Source organism: Chiloscyllium plagiosum, chromosome 3 (genome assembly GCF_004010195.1).
Source record: "Chiloscyllium plagiosum isolate BGI_BamShark_2017 chromosome 3, ASM401019v2, whole genome shotgun sequence".
Taxonomy (NCBI): Eukaryota; Metazoa; Chordata; class Chondrichthyes; order Orectolobiformes; family Hemiscylliidae; genus Chiloscyllium; species Chiloscyllium plagiosum.
The window spans coordinates 102,948,371-102,969,507 of NC_057712.1; the positions used below are offsets into that span (position 1 = coordinate 102,948,371).

The 21,137-nt window shown below is 39.3% G+C and overlaps 1 protein-coding gene across 8 annotated transcripts in view; it reads left to right on the forward strand.

The window, feature by feature from the left end:
• The window catches only part of cep162 (centrosomal protein 162), a 134,043-nt gene that overhangs the window by 99,579 nt on the left and 13,327 nt on the right, over window positions 1-21,137 (forward strand). For all 8 annotated transcript variants that reach the window (XM_043686985.1, XM_043686984.1, XM_043686986.1 and 5 more), the window contains 3 exons: window positions 7,543-7,770; window positions 16,885-17,516; window positions 18,684-18,825. In XM_043686985.1, the coding sequence (XP_043542920.1) occupies window positions 7,543-7,770; window positions 16,885-17,516; window positions 18,684-18,825 (1,002 nt within the window). The remainder of the gene's footprint in view (window positions 1-7,542; window positions 7,771-16,884; window positions 17,517-18,683; window positions 18,826-21,137) is intronic.

The window sequence follows — 21,137 nt, forward strand, 5'->3', positions numbered from 1 at the left end:
GTGTCCTGGGTATTGGGTGTCTACACATGTACTGTCTTTGAAGATGTTGGTTCTTTACCTTTAAGGAAAGCTCTTCCACTCCTGATATACTGTAACACTTTTATTTAAATTTGTATGTTGCAGATTACTAAATACAGTTGTATAGTATAATGTCTAAGATCTCTCTTAACATGCTGATTCTGGGATGTTGTCTTCTCTTAGTCCTACAGTTGTCAGAGTTGCATCATCATCAGTTACATCATTTGCATATAATGTTATATTTCAATTTTACACAGTATGTTTCCTACTTGCGAATAGTCAGGCTTCCCTGTTTTATGCAGGAAAGTTATTGTAGAAAGTTATACTGTTACTGGTTTTGATTGAGATCTTAAATTATTGGTGTGAATACCACTACTCAAATTTGTGTTTTGTGTAGGTTATTGTGGCCTAATTTGGAGATGCCGGTGTTGGACTGGAGTGTACAAAATTAAAAATCACACAATACCAGGTTATAGTCCAACAGGTTTAATTAGAAGCACGCTAGCTTTCAGAGCGCCACTCCTTCATCAGCTGATTTGTGCTTTCAGTTAAACCTGTTGGACTATAACCTAGTGTTATGTGATTTTTAACATTGTGGCCTAAGTTTGTCTCCTGTTGAATTACAAGTATATATGGGAAGATCTTTGAGACTAATCTGGCATTTTTACCTAAGGTCAGCAACTTATCATTTGGTGTTGTCAATTATATTTCCTCTTGGCAGTTTAGTTTTCTTTCTAGTTTGAATGTAAGAGTCAGTATTATATAATATTTTATTTAAAGAAATTACAGTATAGATTTTTGTCTTGGCTGCTTGAACAATCCAACTCACCCAGTAGGAGTCTTGGAGGAATATCTGATGGATGTAATCGTACTATATTCCTAATTCTGATTTCCCAACGATTCAAATTAAGGGAAGTTGTATTGAGTGGGCTTAGTAACTTGCATGCATTTTCCTCAGCCAGTAATTTTATTTTTTCTTATCCACCTCTCCACCTAGACAATAAATATAAAAATCTACTCCTCCGGGACCTTGTGCAAGATATGTGCACATGTGAATTTCTCGACTTTGCAGATTTCTGACCACATTCAGGTGCAGCTACAAGTGTTTCACTTGGCAATTTATCAGTTAAGAGATAAAGGTCAGGTACACACTGTCTCTCTGTTAATTTATTTTTGGGGGAAAAAATCTATCCAGATTATTAGTGGTCTGTGAGTAAAGGACTGAGTTATCTCTTTAAGGTTGCTGATTCACAAGGGAACTTGAGCCTGCCACATAAGTTCTTTCTGCTCAGGTCAGGATTCTCTAACAAGCTGTGATCTTTATTTGGCATCCACTCAAGTTTCACTCCAGAGATTTGAGCAGAAACTCTATGCTGATACTTCTTCAGTGCAGTATGATGGAAGAGCTGCACTCTGAGGTGCCAACTTTCATGTTCAGCATTAAAATGAAGCCTTGTCTACTGTTTTAAATGACCCTTGGCCCTATTTCAAAAGAAAAGCAAGTAACAGTTTTTCCCATTATCCTAGCCTATATCACTAAAATGGATTATCTGACCATTATCACATTGCTGTTTGTGGCACCTTGTGTGCAGATTAGCTGCTTCATTTCCTATGTCTAAATGGTGTCTATATTTCAAAAGTACATGATGCGGAGGTGTTGAATTGGGGTGGACAAATTTAAAAATCACACATTAGGTTATAGTCCAACAGGTTTATTTGGGAGTACAAGCTTTCAGAGCTGTACTCCATCGTCAGGCAGCTAGGACACAGAATTTATAGTAAAAGATCAAAGTGTCACACAACTGATGCGATGTATTGAACAAACCGAGATTGCTGTAAAGTCTTTATGTTGGTGTGCAAGATGATTGAGGTTTGTTCAATATATTGCATCAGTTGGATGACCGTTTGATCTTTTACTATAAATTCTGTGTCCTATGATCCTGCCCCATTAGCTACCTGGTGAAGGAGCAGTGCACCAAAAGTTTGTACTTTCAAATAAACATGTTGGACTATAACCTGGACCTGTTTGATTTTTAACTTCAAAAATACAGCATTGCTGTAAGGTACCTTGGGCTGTATTAAATTCATAAAAGAAAAGTATTTTCTTTTATAACTTGCCTAACATATATAATTTGGAACCTTCCTGTAGATCATTGTTTCACTTCTTGTCCAGCCTCACCAGTCAGCTCAGGACAAACCACTTTGTGAATAAAATAAGTCAGATAATTCTTCCTGTAATGTAAGGATGTTACTGCACAGCACACTGGAGTAAAAAGAATGAACAGCTAGAGGTTATACTTCATATTGTTCCACTACGTGGATAGAAAGAAGAATGATGTCCCTCTAGCAAATTTTTAGGGACCTTTGTAGCAGACCAGCAAGTTGGATCTCAGATGTAGTGCTCTTCAGATTGGTGCCTCTCGCTGATGTATATTAAAAAAGGAGCATAGAGCAGATGAATATGTGGTTGGGGAGATGGTACAGCTGGTTCATCCCCAAATAGTCACACTCTCCACCACTGAAAAACACTGGAGGAGCTCACCAAAACTACTCCGACAGGAATTAATCAACTTGCGAACTCTACCATGTAGAAGGTAAAGGACAGCAGGTTCATGGAAACATCACCATTTATAAATTCCCCTTCAAGCTATGAACCATCCTGACTTGGCAATCTATCACTGCCTCTTCATTACCACAGGGTCAAAATTGTGGTCCTCCCTGCCAAACAGCATTATGGATGTCCACATACCTCATTGACTGTGGGAATTTAAGAACCTTGTCAAGGCACTTCGGGATGGACAATAAATATTGGCCTAGCCAGAGATACTCATTCTGAGATTGAATATAAAGATTGTTGACGCAAATGCAAGTGATAATAGAAAATAACAAAGCAGCAAAAAAAAAAGCCCTTTGTTGATCATTGCATAATGATGATTCATAGATGATCAGCACATAAGGAGGCTAATTGGCCCTTCATGTCCTCGCCAGTCAGTAACTGTCTGAGTACACTAATCCCATTTTCCAGCATTTGGCCAATAGTCTTGATGACCATGGCAATGCTTGTGAATATTCAAATACTGCAAAGTGTTCCAAGGGTTTATGAGTTAACCACCCTTTCAGGCAGTGAATTCCAGACTCCCACCACCCTCTGAATGGATTAAAAAAGTTCTCCTTCTCTGTCTCTTTTTAGTCTTCTACTTTTTTGCTTAAATCCACCCCTCACCCCCGGTTCTTGATCCCTCTACTAATAGGAAAATGTCTTCTTTTGCCTTTCAATCCTCTACATTTCTATCAGATGTCATCTCAACTTTCACTGCTCTAGGAAAAACTATCCCAGCCGATCCAATTATACCTCATGGCTTAGACCTTGCAGCTCAAGCAGCATCCTGATAAATATCCTCTGCACTCCCTCTTGTGCAATTACATTCTTCCGATAATGCAGTAACCAGAACTACCTACATAGCATAAAATCAAACATAATGGTTCTAGCATAACCTGCCGTATATCCTCGTGTATAGATCTATCTCATGTAGAGGTAAACCCCTTATTTTGGCCAAAACAATCTTGTAATTTTCATATACCTCATGTATAAGTTGACCCTAGTTTTTCAAGGCTCTCTTCCTGATTATTAATGCAACCTTAAAGCACACGATTTGCATATTTTTGATCCAAATGCAATACACGCATCATCACATGTGCACCAGCGTATATTTGCGCAACGTGATTTTCAAATCATTAAATTGAATTTCTGGGTGTAAGTTTGCTTGCTGAGCTGATAGGTTCATTTTCAGACATTACATCACCATACTCAGTAGCATCATCAATGAGTCTCCAGTGAAGCACTGGTGTTATGTCCTGTTTTCTATTTATGTGTTTAGATCTTGTTGAGTTTGTGACATCATTTCCGGTGATGTCATTTCCTATCTTGCTGATATCATTTCCTATTACTTTTCTCAGTGGGAGGTAGATGGGATCTCAATCGATGTGTTTGGTGATAGAGTTCCAGTTGGAATGCCATGCTTCTAGGAATTCTCGTGCATATTTCTGCTTGGCTTGTCCTAGGATGGATGTGTTGTCCCAGTCAAAGTGATGTCCTTCTGCATTCATATGTAAGAATACTAGTGATAGTTTGTCTTGTCTTTTTGTGGCTAGTTGATATTCATGCATTCTGGTGACTAATTTTCTGCCTATTTGTCCAATGTAGTGTTTGTTACAGTTCTTGCAAGGTATTTTGTAAATGACGTTCATTTTGCTTGTTGTCTGTATAGGGTCATTTAAGTTCATTAGCTGCTGTTTTAGTGTGCTCCAACCAGAACTCTATCAACAAACACATTGATTTAGATCCCATCTACCTCTCTCTGAGAAAAAGACCAGGTAATGACATCACTACAGGAAATGACATCACCAACCAAGAAAATCTAACCTCATAAATAGCAAGCAGGACATAACACCAGTGCTTCACCAGAGACTCTCTGATGATATTACCTACAAAACGTCTGAGAACGAACGTAACAGCTCCAGAACTTCAACCTGAGCTACAACTCTTCTCAAAACTCGTTAAATTAAATGTTGATAATACGTACATATACCGTGTGTGCATAAATAAATGTATATTTTATATATACATTTGTAATATTTACATGCATACATTTGACCTGTGCATGCAAATATCTACTTTCTGGCAGCCCTCAACCTTGTCTTCCCGCTGTTGTCTCAGTTTCTTAGAAGTAGGTGTCGTGTACAGTTGTGCTCTGAACTTATGCAAAACTCCCCCAAATTTTTCTGACAAAATGGCATCACGAAAACATAAGTATACAACACATTTTAAATTAAAAGTTATTGAAGTTGCAGAGTCGTCCTGTGTTTCTGACAAACTTGTTTAAGATTGGAGGAAAAAAGCCACACAGTTAAAGGCTATGCCAAAATAAAAGTATGCCAACTGAGGAAAGCTGAACAAGTGACCACAACTAGAAGAAAAGATTGCTGACTGGGTAATTCAGTGTCATCAGAACGGAAGCGTAGTGACTTGACAATGTATAAGAATATGTGCCAACAATGAAGCAAAAAAGATGAATTCAGTGATTTCAAAGCCAGTGCTGGATGGTGCAGTAGGTTTATGGAAAGGTATGATTTAGTGCTTAGACAGAAAACCAAGATTGCCCAACATCTACCAGCAGAACTTAATGACAAGTTAATTGACTTCCATGGCTTTGTAATCAGGATTCGGAAGAAAAACAGGTTCTCATGCATCGGCAATGTGGATGAAACCCCAATGAACTTTGATATATCAGGGAACAGAACTGTGGACAAGATTGGAGCAAAAACAGTTTTGGTTAAGACTATTGGCTATGAAACACGTTGATTCACTGTGGTACTTGTTTGTATGGGAAATGGAACAAAGTTAAAGCCTATGGTGATTTTTAAGCAGAAAACTCTGCCCAAACAGAAATTTCCAAAAGGCATTGTTGCCCTCATCCATGAAAAAGGGTGAATGAATGAAGGTGGCTGCAAGACTTGGATTTGGGAGGTCTGGAATATGCGACCAGGTGGACTTAGAAAGGAAAAAAAGGTTACTGGTTTGTGATATGTTCAGATCACAGAGTGAAAAGTGTTATCAGTGAACTTCGAGCTAACAATACTGACATTGCATTGATTCAAGGAGGCCTTACGGGCATGGTGCAGCCACTGGATGTTGGCATCAATAAACCTTTTAATGGCTTAGTATGGAAAAACTGGGACACGGATGCAAGAAAGGGAAAAAAGCTTCACAAAAGGTGGCACCTTGTAACTGTGGATTGTTGAGTCCTGGAAGGAAATGAAAACTGAAATTATTGTGAAAGCTTTCAAAAAAATGTGGAATTTCTAATGCTTTAGATGGTACAGAGGGTGACTATTTATGGTCAGATAGAAGTGATGACAAATCAATTGATGATCCCCTTAAGGCTGCAGATGAAGATGATCCATATGATGATTTGCTTGATTCAGTTGACTGGCATGAATTATTCAGTGTTGTAAGTGATGAGGACAGTGAATTTTAAGGATTCTAATGGACTTTTGCATGTAACTTTTGTTTTAAGCAGCTATCCCATAATATTTGTGATATATGGTAAAAAGAGTTTTTAGCTGTGAATATCAGTTTTTTGATGTAAAGTGTTTATCGTATATTATAAAATTTCATGTGGTCCTTTTTTAATAAAGTATTTCCAGTCGTTTTGTTTTTGTTTTGTTTTTATTCATGAATTGTGTGTTGTACAAATATCCCTGGTAGATCGCCTAACCACCTGCTGGTATGTCTATTAACTTTTGTATGAATGTGTACACCTACATGCACTTTGCAATACTGGTAACTGGAAAACGGGTACAACCGTACTGTTCTCACATAGCAGGCAGAATGGAGAGTTGTATTGTATAAAATATTCAATAATGGCCATAATTCTTTCCTTTTGTTGTTTATTATTTTGTATAGAGATATGGCTCTTGTTTGTCCATTTTTCACTCGTACAAAGCATGAATTTCATCCCCTCGAAAACAATACCTCGTGCATTAGTCAACCCGCTAATTTCAACTTGAAAAAACGATCTTCAAAGTTTGACCTATACGCAAGTACGTATGGTATTTGCTGTTATATTCTGTGTCACACTTAATAAAGGCTGTGCCACAATGAGTATGGCACCTTAGCCACACCTCTAGCTGCTCTGCTACTTTAAGAAATCTGTGGATATGGGACACACTAAGGATTCTTCTGATTTTCCAGGGTCCTACTATTTATAGTTTAAACCCTTACCTTGTTAGTACTCCAAAGTGCATTACCTCACATTTTTCCAGATTAATTTTAATTTGCTACTGTTTTGTCTATCTGAGTAGTCTGTTGATATCCTCCTGCAGTTTATAGCTATCCTTCTCACTGTTTGCTACCTTACCAGGTTTTGTGTCATCCATGAATGTTTTGATCATATCCCTACATTTAAGTCCAAATCACAACACAAACAACAAGAGCGCCAGCCCCAAGTGTTGCGTAATCCCATTGGAAACAGATTTCCTGTCACAGGGATCTCTCTGTACCATTGCCTGCTTCCTGCCTCTCAATCCGTTTTGCATCCAGTGTGTCACTTTGCCTTGGTTCCAGTGTGCTACTTTGTCTTTGATCCTATGGGATCTTCCTTTATTCACCAGTCTGCCACAAGGGACCTTATCAAAAGCTTTGCTAAATTCCATAGGCTACATCAAATATGTTACCTTTTTTAACACTCCTAGTTATCTCCTCAAAAAATTCAATAAACTTCGTCAAACATGACCTTCCTTGAAATACATGCTGAAGACGCTGGTTAATCTACGTCTCTCCCAATGTAGATATATTGTGTCCCTCAGAATTCTTTCTAATAATTTCTCCATCACCAAGGTTAGACTGACTGGTCTGCAATTCATAGTCTATATCTTCTTTTCATTTTTGTTCATGGGACAACATTACGCTTGACTCAGTGGGTAAGTATAAAACCAGCTAATACCTTATTTGCATTTTGACAGATTAAAGAAATGGAAGAAATAATTCGAAGGCGGTATCCAAATTCGTTGCCTGCTCTTATATACGCAGCTGCATCTGTACCTGAAGCAGATTCTGAAACAGAAGGCAGACTGCATTCAAGAGCATTTTTAGAGAAAAGAATAAAGAAACTAGAAGCTGACCTCGAAGGAAAAGATGAAGAAGCGAAGAAGAGCTTAAGAGTAATGGAACAACAATTCCAAAAAATAAAGGTATTTCTTATTATCACTTAATGCTAAACTCTTTAAAAATAAGTTCAATTTGAAAAGGATTTGGAACAAAGACCAGTACAGCAAAAGAACAGGCCTTTCAACACACTAAGTCTGCATCAATGCGTGATGCCTTTTTAAACTAAAATCTTTTGCCTCTACACAGTTTGTATTCCTCCTTACTCTGCCTATTCATGAATCTCTCAAGATGCCTGTTGTATGTTGCTATTGTATCTGTTTCTACAATCTCCTCTGGCTGTGCATTCAAGGCAGTTACCACCCTTTGTCTTTTTAAAAAAAACTTGCCTCTCTCATCTCCTTTAAACTTTCTCCTTTTACCTTAACCAACGTTCCCTAGAAACTTATACTTCTATCCTGGGGAAAAAAGACTTTTGATTGTCCTTGCCTATAATAATTTTGTACACTTTCATCAGGTCACCTTCAATCAGCCTCCAATGTTCAAGTGAAAATAAACCATGTTTGTCCAAACTCTCCTCACAGCTAGCCCTCCAAACCAGGGGATATTAAGAGTAAGTTCTAGTTTGCAAACAAGATATTGTAAAATGCTTATCATTTTAAAGAGTTTTGTGATGTCTTCATTATCTCTACTATTGAAGGTGAGCAGAGGTAATGTTTCTGCCTTTTTGTTTGTCTGTTTGTGAAAATATCTTAAAATCTACTGGATAACTTTACGCAAAATTTATGTGCAGAAAGTATAATAGCCAGGAATAACTGATTCATTTTTGACAATTTTCTGCATCAGAATCCTGGAATTTTCTCACACTGGGAGACCGAATGAATTGATATCTTGGTTCAGATATTATAGGTTATCTTAGCCGGTAAGATAGAATTACTCTCAGCTGTCAAAGTGTGAGCGGAGCTTTTGGATCAGGTTGTTGACTATGTATTGGTCTGAAATTTCTTCAGTGAGATGAGTGCTCTTCATGAAAAGTTTTTTTTCCAGATATGTTGTTACAGACTATCAATCAGAGAGGGAAAATCCTTAAGACAGATCTACAGAAGTATAATTATACTGACTTGAGTTAACATAGCTTGGTAGAGTTATGTATTCTACTCTGTCCTCTCTTCATTTATAGATTCTTAAAATCTTTTGAATTTATGTACTGGTATGAATTTTGAATTTCTAATCATATTGTTCAGAAACTAAAACTGATGAGTTAACCTAAGTTCCTTTCTAAGGCTTGCTTTATACATCAAATCTAATTTATTGGGTGTTTTGTTCATTTTTGTGGTCAGTATGTAAATATTTGCACCTTGAGTTTTTGAATTTTTGAGTTTTATTTGCTCCCTGAATCATCTTGCTTATCAAAATCATTGCCAAATATTTTACTCAATCATCTTTACTGATCTCCATACTTTAGATACAGCAGCAAATCAAGCAGAACCCAAATCTGGGTTGTTTAATTTTTAAAATTTTACTTATTAATTTTGTGGGATGTGGGTGTCGCTGGCTGGCCAGCACTTTATTGCTCATCCCTAGTCGCCCCTAAGAAGGTCATGGTGAGCTACCTTCTTGAACCACTGCAGTCCATCTGCTGTAGGTTGAACCACAGTGCCATTAGGGAAGGAATTCCAGGACTTTGACCCAGAGACAGTGAAGGAAGGCCGATATATTTCCGAGTCAGGATGATGAATGGCTTCGAGGGGAACTTGAAGGTGGTAGTGTTCCCTTATATCTGCTGCCCTTGTCTTTCTGAATAGAAGTGGTTGTGAGTTTGGGTAGGTGCTATCGGAGGATCCTTGGTGAATTTCTGCAGTGCTTCTGGATATTGTGCAGACAATGTTGCATTTGGACATGTACTGCTTCAGTATCTGAGGAGTCATGAATGGTGCTGAACATTGTGTAATCGTTGGTGAACATATACACTTCAGACTTAATGATGGAGGGAAGGTAATTGATGAAGCAGCTGAAGATAGTGGGCCGAGGACACTTCCCTGAGGAACTCAACTCTTTTGTCCATGTTTGAACTAAGGCTGTAATGAGGTCGGGAGCTGAGTGAACCTGGCAGAACCCAAACTAGGTACCGCTGAGCAGGGGCTGCTTGATAGCACTGTTGATGACACCTTCCAACATTTTACTGATGTTGGGGTGGTAATTGGCCGAGTCAAATTTTTCCTGCTTTTTATGTACAGGACATACTTGGCCAATTTTCCACACTGTCAAGTAGATGCCAGTGCTGTAACTGTATTGAAACTGCTTGGTTAGTGGAGCAGCACGTTCTAGAACAACACTCTTCAGAACTATTGCCAGAATGTTGTCAGAGCCCATTGCCTTTTCAGTATCCAGTGCCTCCAACTGTTTCTTGGTATCACCTGGAATGAATCGAATTGGCTGAAGACTGATTTCTGTAATGCTGGGGACCACTGGAGGAGGCTGAGATGGATCATCCACCTGACACTTCTGGCTGAAGATTGCTGCAAAGCTTCAGCTTTAACTTTTGCAGTGATGTGCTGGGTTCTTCCTTCATTGAGGATGGGGGTATTTGTGAAGCCACCTTTTCTAGCAAGTTGTTTAATTATCCACCACCATTCACGACAGGACTGCAGAGCTTAGATCTGATCTGTTGTTCATGAGATTGCTTCGCTCTGTCTATCACTTGCGGATCATGTTGTTTGGTGTGCATGTAGTCCTGTTTGGTGGCTTCATCAAGTTGACACCTCATCTCCAGGTATGCCTGATGCTGTTCCTGGCATACCCTCCTGCACTTTCCATTGAACTAGGGTTAATCACCTGGCTTGATGGTAATGGAAGAGTAAGGGATATTGCCAAACCATGAGGTTACAGATTATGCTGGAGTTCTGTTCTGCTCCTGTTGATGGTACACTGGGCCTCATGGATGCCCAGTCTTGAGTTGCTAGATCTGTTTGAATTCTGTTCCATTTAGCATGGTGATGCTGCCATACAACATGATGGAGGTTATTCTTCACGTGAAGTCTGGATTTCATCTCCACAAAGACTGTGCAGTGGTCACTCTTACTGATACTGTCATGAACAGATGCATCTGCAGCTGGCAGATTGATAAGGATGAAGTCAAATATGTTTCCCCTCTTGGTTCCCTCACTATCTGCTGCAGAGCCAGACTAGCAGCTATGTCCTTGAGGACCCAACCAGCTCAATAAGTAGTACTGCTGCTGAGCCACTCTTGATGATGGACATTTGAAATCCCCCACCCAGAGTACATTTTGTGCCCTTACTATCCTCAGTGCTCCCTCCAAGTGTTGTTCAACGTGGAGCAGGACCGATTCATCAGCCAAGGGAGGACGGTATGTGGTAGTCAGTCGGAAGTTTCCTTGCCTATGTTTAACCTGAAGCCATGAATCCCGTGAGACTTCATAGGATCTGGAGTCAATATTGAGAACTCCCAGGGGTAACTCCCTTCTGACTGTATACTACAGTGCTGCTGGGTCTGCACTGCAGGTGAAATAGGACATATCTAGCTGGTGTCTGGGACATAGTCATTCTCACAGAATCACACCTTGCAGACAATGTTGCTTGACGAGTCTGTGAAACAGCTCTCCCAACTTTGACACTAACCCCCAGATGTTAGTGAGGAAGATTTTGTAGGGTCTTTTCTGGTGCCTAGATTGATGTCAAGTGAGCCATCCTGTTTCATTTCTTTGAGACTTTGTAGCAATTGGTACAACTGAATGGCTTGCTAGGCCATTTCAGGGTACAATTGAGAGTCAACTGCATTATTGTGGGTCTGGAGTCACATGTAGGCCAGACTAGGTGAGGGTGGCAGATTTCCTTCCCTGAAGGGCATTAGTGAACAAGACAGATTTTTCTGGCAATTGACAATGATTTCATGGTCATCAGTAGATTCTTAATTCCAGATTTTATTAAAAATTGAATTCAAATTCCACCATCTGTCATGGCAAAATTCAAACCTGGGTCCCCAGAACATGGTCTGGGTCTCTGGATTAATAGTCTGGTGATAATGCCCCTAAGCTATTACCTTCCCTGTAGGTTAGAATTGAGAGGTCCAAACAACGATCAGTTTAAGATGACGCTCAACTCTAACAAGCCACTTCCAGCAGCACTACTTCTGCCACTACAGCTCTGCCCTATTAGAATTCTGTCAGTATTCTGCTTGGCACTTTTTGCTTCTTTCTAGTATTCTGCTTGGCACTTTTTGCTTCTTTCTAACATTTATAATTTCTAGCCTGGCTTCTTGGATTTTTCAGTTTAATAGAAATATTTCATGTGTAGCAGTATTGAAGCTGCTGGGAAGTTCAGTTAAGCTATATAGGTAGAACAGTAATATCCTGAAAAAGAGTTGAAATTTGTCAGAATCTTCCTTTTTTAGATTAATTGTGGCCTTTCTACTTAATGGTATTATAAAAATACATTTTTGATCTCTGCCATTGATGAAAAATTAATGCTACTGCAGCTTCTTTGATTTGGGTTTGCTATCTGTTTTAAATATGTATTGAATTATCTTGCCTCAAAACTTGCAGATCTTCTTCATGCCTGCTGATAGTTTGTACTCTAAAACATGCTTTCCGGTTTCTTTCATAACCATAAGAGATGGTGTGACAATGATGATTTCGTTATTTACCCAACCTGTTTTTTGATATATGTTTCTTTTTCTTAGAGAAATCTTTTAATTTAAATATTCAATATTGAAGCTTTAAAAGCACTCCACTTTCTCTGGAATGTTTGTTAACATTTTTTAGTTGTACTTCATTCCTTTGAACATGAATCAGCATTTTGCATTTTTTCTTGTTACATTTTGTTTAATGATAGGTCACTTGTTCTGCATACATATGATAATTTAGCCCTAATAAAATGTGTTGTATCATCTTCATTTAATGTGACTTTGTGACCTGCCCTGTCCTCCACACTTCCTTGCCTTCACCATTGAGCTTCCTCCATATTGATTATCAAATATTTTGAAACTTTTAACTCTCCTTGGAATGTCTTGCTTTCACACCCAGTTTGATGCTAAATGTAATGACATGTCGTTGATGTCACAAAGATGGTAGTGCTGTTGTAACAACATCCCTCAACTGCATATCTGTGCCATCTGCAGGCTGACTCTGGTGCTTGAAGATATAATCTAAGTAAATTGAGTGAAGGTGCTTTTAGTAATCTTTGTGAATTGCACTTTATTGTTATTTCTAGTACTTTGTTTTTGACTATACAATTCTGATTACTGAGGCATGCATCTGGTTGCTCTATTTGGTGAGCAAAGCTTGACACATGTGGAAGCAAGAGAGGATTGGATCGTGTGCTGTGTGTGTCTGCCAGTGGTGGTTAACAGCTGCAATGGAGTGGATAATAGAGTAGGAGAAGCACAACAGCACAGATACATGTTGAAGATGGTGGGATTGATAGAAGGGGTAGGAATGGTAGGATGGCACGGGCCTGGTGATGATGGAATAGTTGAATGCAGCAAAATTGTTAAAAATCAAAGTTTTTTGTGTGCTTAAAGGGAAAGTTTACTAGATTTGAATGAAAATGTTTTACAAAAACAGTCAGGTAAAGTAAAAAATGCGTCCGTGTTGATTCTGTAAACCAAGATGGTAACAGTCTATATCCTCCAAAATGTCAACACAGTCTACCTCCAATCAGCATACTGATGCATAAATTTAGACTCGTGAAAGCATCAGTAATAATGTCACTATGAAAGTTGAATCAGAGTAAAACTGCTAGTCAGGAAATCTTTTCATTTTAAATGCTGAAAACATAAGAGGTAGTTTTCAAGGAAGTAGGATGAATTATGTAAAACTCATCAAAAGTTAACTTTTTGGTTTCAGCTTAGTAGAAAGCCATTTCTAATGACAGTTGCAATCTGATAATCATCAGTAAGTCACAAGAACAGACACTTGATAAAATTTATAGTTCCATTCATTTCCCTCACACATGCACAGTTTTATTGTAGGTGTTTCCAGAGTGAGAAGTTTTGATTCAGTTCCTTTGGTGAAAAATAATTGGAAATTGTGCATTTAAGAGAGTATTGTTGAGATATGTACTTATTTGATCACAGATGTTCTCGGACTTTTGCTAAAGATTTTTAAAATGCAATAATGCTGAAGATAACTATTTTGAAGGTTTGTCTTCTTTATGTATTTGAATACCAAAAGAACTTCTGCATGGTGTACTATCGAAGATTGTTCACAGTTCAATTTGTTACAGTGGGTCTATTTAGAGAAAAGTATACCATGAGTGATTAAATGTGACTATGCTCCTTTTGTATTTAAATCTTATTTAATCATTTCTTTTCTTTGATTTTGTATGGCTTGTTCATTTTGATACTTGGTGCTTTAGTTAAGTTTTGCTTGACCAATTTTAGGCAATGTCTCAGGCTTGACTGGATTATTTCCAGCTTTATCTTTCTGTTCAACCCAAGCTATGCTTCTGATTCATGTTTTGTTTTGCACAAAGTCTGCACACATGTAGTTTTGCCTGACTGGGACTGAAACTTTCATTGTGCCTTTTTCAGATTTAGTTTCAATTTTTTTCCGTCTACTCTGCAAACTCTGTTGATTATTAGTATGCAAGGGTCAATCTTGCAGCTCTTGTATTTGTGCCAGAAATTAAAATTGGAGGGCAGAATCTTATCTCATTTGATTGACTCAATTTTGTTGGATGACACAGAAAGTTTCTGTCTGTAAGCCTTGGCAAGATTTCTTGCCATATCATCCCAAACTTACCTTATTAACTATTGACCCTGTCCCTATTCTTACACTGTAGTCCAATATTATCCCAATTCAACCACTCGCTATACCCAAAACAATGCATCTCTGCTTGGATATCCTTAAACAGATCATCAACCCTGACACTGCCATTATATTTAAAAGGAGAAATTCGGGACTGCAGATGCTGGAGATCAGAGTTGAGAGTGTGGTACTAGAAAATCACAGCAGGTCAGGCAGCATCCGAGGAGCAGAAGAACCGACGTTTCGGACATAAGCCCTTCATCAGGAGTAAATTCTATTTAAAAGGCTGTTTGTACTCAGATAGCACTGTCAGTCTGGAACTGCCCTACATGAGAACTGATACTTGCCAGAAACATAGCACAGAATGAGTAATTGATACCATGCTTTGTGGACAAGGACTTGGAGGTCCTTGTGGACAAGAGGGTGCAGAGAGGAGCTGTCCTCTTCCCTCTGGACCAATAGAGGCGACAATACCAGACCCTGCCAACACAGGCCGAGGTTGCCACCCAGGTCATCACTGTCTCTGCTGTCTGGTGGAATGCACAACAGTGAAGGATGAAGGACAGTGACCTCCTCCACTCCAGCAATATGAGAGCTAACACTCAATCTATGTCTGCTACTATATACACTTCCCATCAAGACTTATGTTCTGCAACTCTCAGTTTTGCATGCAACATCTTCTCTCACTGCTCTCACCCACAGCACACATGCTGCCACCACCGATGTTGCATGGCCTCTGCACTGTTTGCTCACTTGAGACATGTCACTACATTTTTCCCCCATCCACATCAGCTGTGCCATCAGCTTTAAACTCACTCAATCCTTCTGTCTCCCCTTCTCCCTCATTCACTCACTCACTCACTTACTCACTCATTTCAGGAGAAAACAGCCCACAATGGAACTAAAAGAGCTGAATGGGTGGTGGGCTGCCTAATATTTGGTTCCTTACCCCTTACAAGAAAAGAAGCCTTACCTGAACAATCTCAGGTGACTGTCCAAGCCCCTGGACTGGTATTGGTGGCTGTAGTTGACTTAGTGCACGCGGAGCCCCAACTGAAGGCAGTCTCGCTTGACATGAGTGAGGATTGCTGACAACCATGATTAGCTTCATTACTTTCTGGTATATATTAAATGCCAAGATATGACTAATGTACTGAAAGCCTAGTGGTTTCAGCTGAGAGAACAAGGCAGATATGGTAGGAATCTTGTAACTCACTAGTTAGGCATAAAGTAAGGGAGCATGAAGAGAGCAACAAGACAGCCCTGAGAGGCAGCCTGGTCCAATGAGCTTGGATGCCTTTCCCTGAGTGCACAGTCTTTGCAGCAGTGAGTTCAGTGTTGGTTCACAGCAAAGTGCCACATTGAAGTGCCAAAGTGAACTGTAAGGGTATCAAAGATGTGCTGTGCAACCTGAGAGGGTGGCAGGTGTCAGATGCCAGCATCCATGGACATGGGGTGCATACACCTGATGCCATTGGGCATGCCTGAGACATAGTGGCCAGGGTCCAAGATGGCAATTTGGAGGAGCAAAGGATGACCTCAGCCTTGTATATTAAAAATCATCAATGTCAAATTTGCTTGCGACACATACTATGAGCAGTGTTCCTTTCAATTTCCTTTTCCGCTATCGGGCCTCCAAGGTCTGTGCATGCCAGCAACATTTGGAAATGAATTCCACAATTGGCATGCCAGTTGTATTGCGTGAAACTTTGGAGTGGCTACACTGGTGAGATTCAATATTAAAGAGGTTGTCAATAAGCAATGATCCCTGCTAATAGGCATCTCACCACTGCCCAGCAAGATCCTCATCTCAATACCCAAAACCTATTTCAAAAATGCAACTAACTACTCCCAACATTGAAATAGGCCTTGTTGGACTTCTCATGTGTTTCTCCCAGATTACTCACCATAGCCCGCATAGTTATCCCATATATAAGATTCTACTCAATGCCTTTCATGCATATTTTATTAGAGGAAGTGATGCATTCGTGCAGAGGACAAAGTGAGGGTTGCAAGCGATCTTATTGAGTTATTAAGATTTGTCATGAATTGATTATCCTGGATCTTTCCTCATTCTTCTTGCAATGGTCTCACTTTTATATCATCTGAAGAAATCATGTGTTTTTCGTATAATGTAAGCTAATGTAGACCAACATCAGTTTAGCATTACAGAGAGGGAGTCTTATAATAGCCAGTGTTCTTTCACATTCAGTAAAGGTAAACAGAGGGATTAAAATAGTTGCTGTCTCAAAATTATATCTATGATATCGGGGATTATCTCTTTGTAAACTGGCCTCGGTGATTTGAGCCATTCTATCATGATGGCTTGATTGAAAAGGTTTTGTAGGGTAATTCCCCACAAATGGAGGTGTGAACCTAAAATACATTATGAATAAAAATGTTTAATAAGCTATTATTTTGTATATTTTCTAGATTCAGTACGAACAGAGAGTCTCAGACCTTGAACAGTGTTTAGTCGACAAGCTAATCCATGAGAGAGAAAATTTAGATGACTCTGATCCAAAAATGAAGATACTGGAAGAGGAAATTTTCAAATTAAAAGAAGCCCACAAGTCCAAGGAAAATAGACTCCGAAGTGACATTGAAAAACTGAAAAATCAACTTTACCAGACAGAGTTAAAATTAATGGAGAGAGAAGAAAGTTCTCTGAGAATGGCTGACCAGCATAAGCAACATTCATATCAGCACGCTAAGATAGAGAAACTCAATTTAGAACTAGCCACTAAAAACCGAGAGATACAAGAGCTTTCAAAGACTTTGGAACATCTACAAAGAGAGAGGAGGGTGCTCCTTAATAACAAATCACAGGCAGAGAAATACACACAACAGAAATTAATCAAGAAATCCAAAAAAGACAATGAGTGCACAGAATCTTTCCCAGCAACTTTAGATGAAAAGATTTACCAGCCAAATGACTTTTCTGGTTCTCACATCTCCGAGGTTCTGAAAGAAAATGATATACTGAAGAGCAACATCGAAAGACTATCTTTGGAAGTAGAACAGCAAAGAGCACAGTTAGCCCAATTTGAAAATGAAGCAAGGAGGTAAAGATGGGATTTAATCATTTGTACATTTGTTTCCTTGACACACTCATTTGAATAGATTGTGCTTAGTCAGTAAAACAAACTGCAAATTATGCATTTTAGGATGATCTAAGATGATGCCACCAGCCTTCCTGTTGAAGCTACCTGAAAACTTAGTTGCTATCACATATCTCAGGTCTGTGCCATGTGAGCTGCCTGTTGCTCTTGACATTTGGCTCCTGTAATGTCTTGGCAACCCATGGCTCACTATTCAGGTGTACGTGAATTTCTAGCCTGTAGTATCTTTATCATGCCCTTTTAAAAAAAACTATCAAAGGACTTCTTCATTCTTATTCATCCATGTAAAAATTAGACATCATTTACTAAGCTAACAGCTATTTCCCATTCATTTAGATACAGTTAATGATTTTGACAAGCAGTGGCAATCGTGGACAAAATGACAACCGTTTTGCACAGCAATTATCCAACAGCCACCTTGTATTTGATAGAGTGGCTGAGGTTATCACTGAATAATAGAATATCAGATTATTGCATATACCATTTTTAAGTATTCAGTTCTTTAATGTCCACTGGAACTACTAAAATGAATTTGCTGGATATCCATTTAATATCTCATCATTCTCTTCAACAAAGAATCAAACATCCCTCGGTGCTTCACTAAGTATCAACCCAGGTATGTAATAGTAGTCACCATAGTCCCAGAGAACCATAGGACTGCTCTGTCATTAGAGAGAGAGAGAGAGGCTGGTGGTGAGTTTAACTTGAGCATCACCATACCTCAGGTGCAGTTGAGAAAGCAGGGCTTTCATAGTGATCTCAGCTGATGTGGAAATTAAACTACTGTTGTTCTCACCACTCTGCGTTGCAAACCAGACTCTTGCCAAGATATATACTCAACTCCTAAAGAGCAGCCTTGCACCCACAACACTAAGTCAGGGGAGTGCTGCCAATAAAGTCAAATTGACAGACTGTGAAAATTAGCCTTAAATATGTTCAACACAGGAACAGATGTTAATGGAAAAGTTTGGGTCTGGCATCATCTGTGAAGAGAAATCAAAGTTAACGTTTCAGGTCCGGTGACCCTTCCTCAGTTTAATTCTTGATCATTGTTTTCTAATAGTTCAAATAAAGTAGAACACTTTTTTAATGATTTTCTCCAATCTGCAGAGCACAAGGAGATATTGCTGAGCATGTTGCAGCACTAAAAGCAGCCCATCAACAAGAATTAGAACAGATATTGACTCAGCATGCACTGGAACACTCCTCTTCAAAAGTGGCTGAATTGACAAACAAAATCTCTGCCCAAGAGGTACAGGCAATTAACTTACAATGTCACACTCCTTTTTTTGTATCAGCATTCTAGAGTTTGCTAGGTGGATTTTAAGTTTCATTAACCACGTCAAATTTTAAAATTAAGTAATTTTTTTTCTGTCTTGTTTATTATTGGATTTTGTCTTTCAGAGAGGAATCGTGAAATGGGCAATTGGGCTTTGCATTATAAAGTTTTTAAAGGAATTTTATTGGGTCTATTGTTTTGATAGAGCACAGTAGATGGTAAATGGAATGTGGATGGAGAATTGCAAGATCAAAGGACAAACTGCATTAGTGGATTGGGATAGCAATTGGGTAGGGGTACCCTCTATCTCAGCCCGCTTGGCACACCAGCCTCATTCCTGAAGAAGGGCTTATACCCGAAAAGTCGATTCTCCTGCTCCTCAGCTGCTGCCTGGCCTGCTGTGTTTTTCCAGCACCACATTTTCAACACTGACATTTCAGCGTTTGATGCTCCTTCCTAAATTCCCCTGAAAGGTGTTGATGAGCTACATTCTTGAAATGATATAGTCCATCTGTTGGACAATACAATTATCTCTTTGAGCTAAACTATCCTGAACCTTTAAAATTTCCATTTTAAGGGATTGAAGTGTATACTTCACAGATCCTCCACCGACATTCCTTGTTATCCAGGCATGACAGTCCTCTTGAGAACATGAGGAGTTAAGACTAGTCCATCCATAAGGGCTGGGTGCACTATTGAAACAACTCACACAAAACAACTTTGTAGAACCTTGTGGATTTTGCATTAATGATACACTTAGAAGGTCGATTCTTTGGATATCAATCCAGGTATGTAGTACTAGTCACCGTAGTCACAGAGAACTATAGGATTGCTCTGTCACTAAAGACAGCTGGTGATGAGTTTAACCTGAGTGTCACTATGTCTAAGGCGCGATTGAGAAAGCAGGACTTTCATAGTGTTCTCAGTTAATGTGGGAATTAAACCCATGCTGTTGTTACTACTGTGCATCACAAACCAGACTCTGCCCAAGGTGTATCCTCAAGTTCCAAAGTAGAAGTGCCAGTGTTGGACAAGGTCAAAAATCACACAACACCAGATTATAGTGCAACCGGTTTATTTGAAAACACTAGATATTGTTTTCAAATAAACCTGTTGGAGGAGAGAAAGAAACCCACACTGCTAAATGACACAGCAGTGAACCTGTGCAGATACTGCCTTTACTGTTAAATTTGTGTATCGCTGCACATCGGAGTGCATCTGGGAAAATTTTTTAAAAAGTGAAATTCACAACTGATCTCGGAGGAACTTATTTGGGCGGGGTCACAGCACAAAAACACATACGTAGATTTTAGATGCAGCCTTACACTAAGTCTGCAGTGATGAGTACAGTGGGTTCTTTCTTGATTATATGTTTTATTGAGCTAGGTCTCTTGAATAAACTTAAAATGTAAGCCATTAATTTAATCTGGGCAGTGTTTTGTAGAGAAATAAGACAGTGCTATTTTCTGGGTCTGTAGATTGAAAGAAGCAAAAATGGCCTAAAGTGATATGCGCTTCTTATCAGACGTGGGAGTTTAGGGAGAATTTATGGGTTACTGAGGATTATATTTGCAATAAGTGCCGTTGGTTGCAAATTCTATCAAATCAAATGGATCGGTTGGAGAGGCAGTTTGAGGCAATGAGGAATTTACAAGAACAAGGGGATGTGATGGATAACAGTTATAGGAAGGGGGAAAGTCTCAGATACAGTCACATAGGTGGGTTAACTCCAGGAAAGGTAAGAGAGGTAGGCAGGTGATGCAGAAGTCTTCTGTGACTATCCTCATTTCAAACAAGTATGCTGTTTTGGAAAATGGACGGGATGATGGATTCTCAAGGGAATGTTGCACGAACTGCCACATTCCTGGTATTGGGACTGGCTCTAATGTAATGAGAGGTACGTTGGGTTCCAAGCGATCAATTGTGTTAGTGGACTCTCTAGTCCGATATACAGACAGATGTTTCTGTGGCCAGTAGCAGAAAATCAGAATGGTGTGTTGCTTCCCTGGTGCCAGGATCAAGGATGTCTTGGAGAGGGTGCAGAATGTTCTCAAGGGGGAGAGGGACCAGCAGGAGATCATTGTCCACATTGGAACCAACGACATAGGTAGGGAAAAGGTTGAGATTCTGAAGGGAGATTACAGAGAGTTAGGCAGGAATTTAAAAAGAGGTCCTTGAGAGTAGTAATATCTGATTACTCCTGTGCTACGAGCTAGTGAGGGCAGGAATAGGAGGATAGAGCAGATGAATGCATGGCTGAGGAGCTGGTGTATGGGAGAAAGATT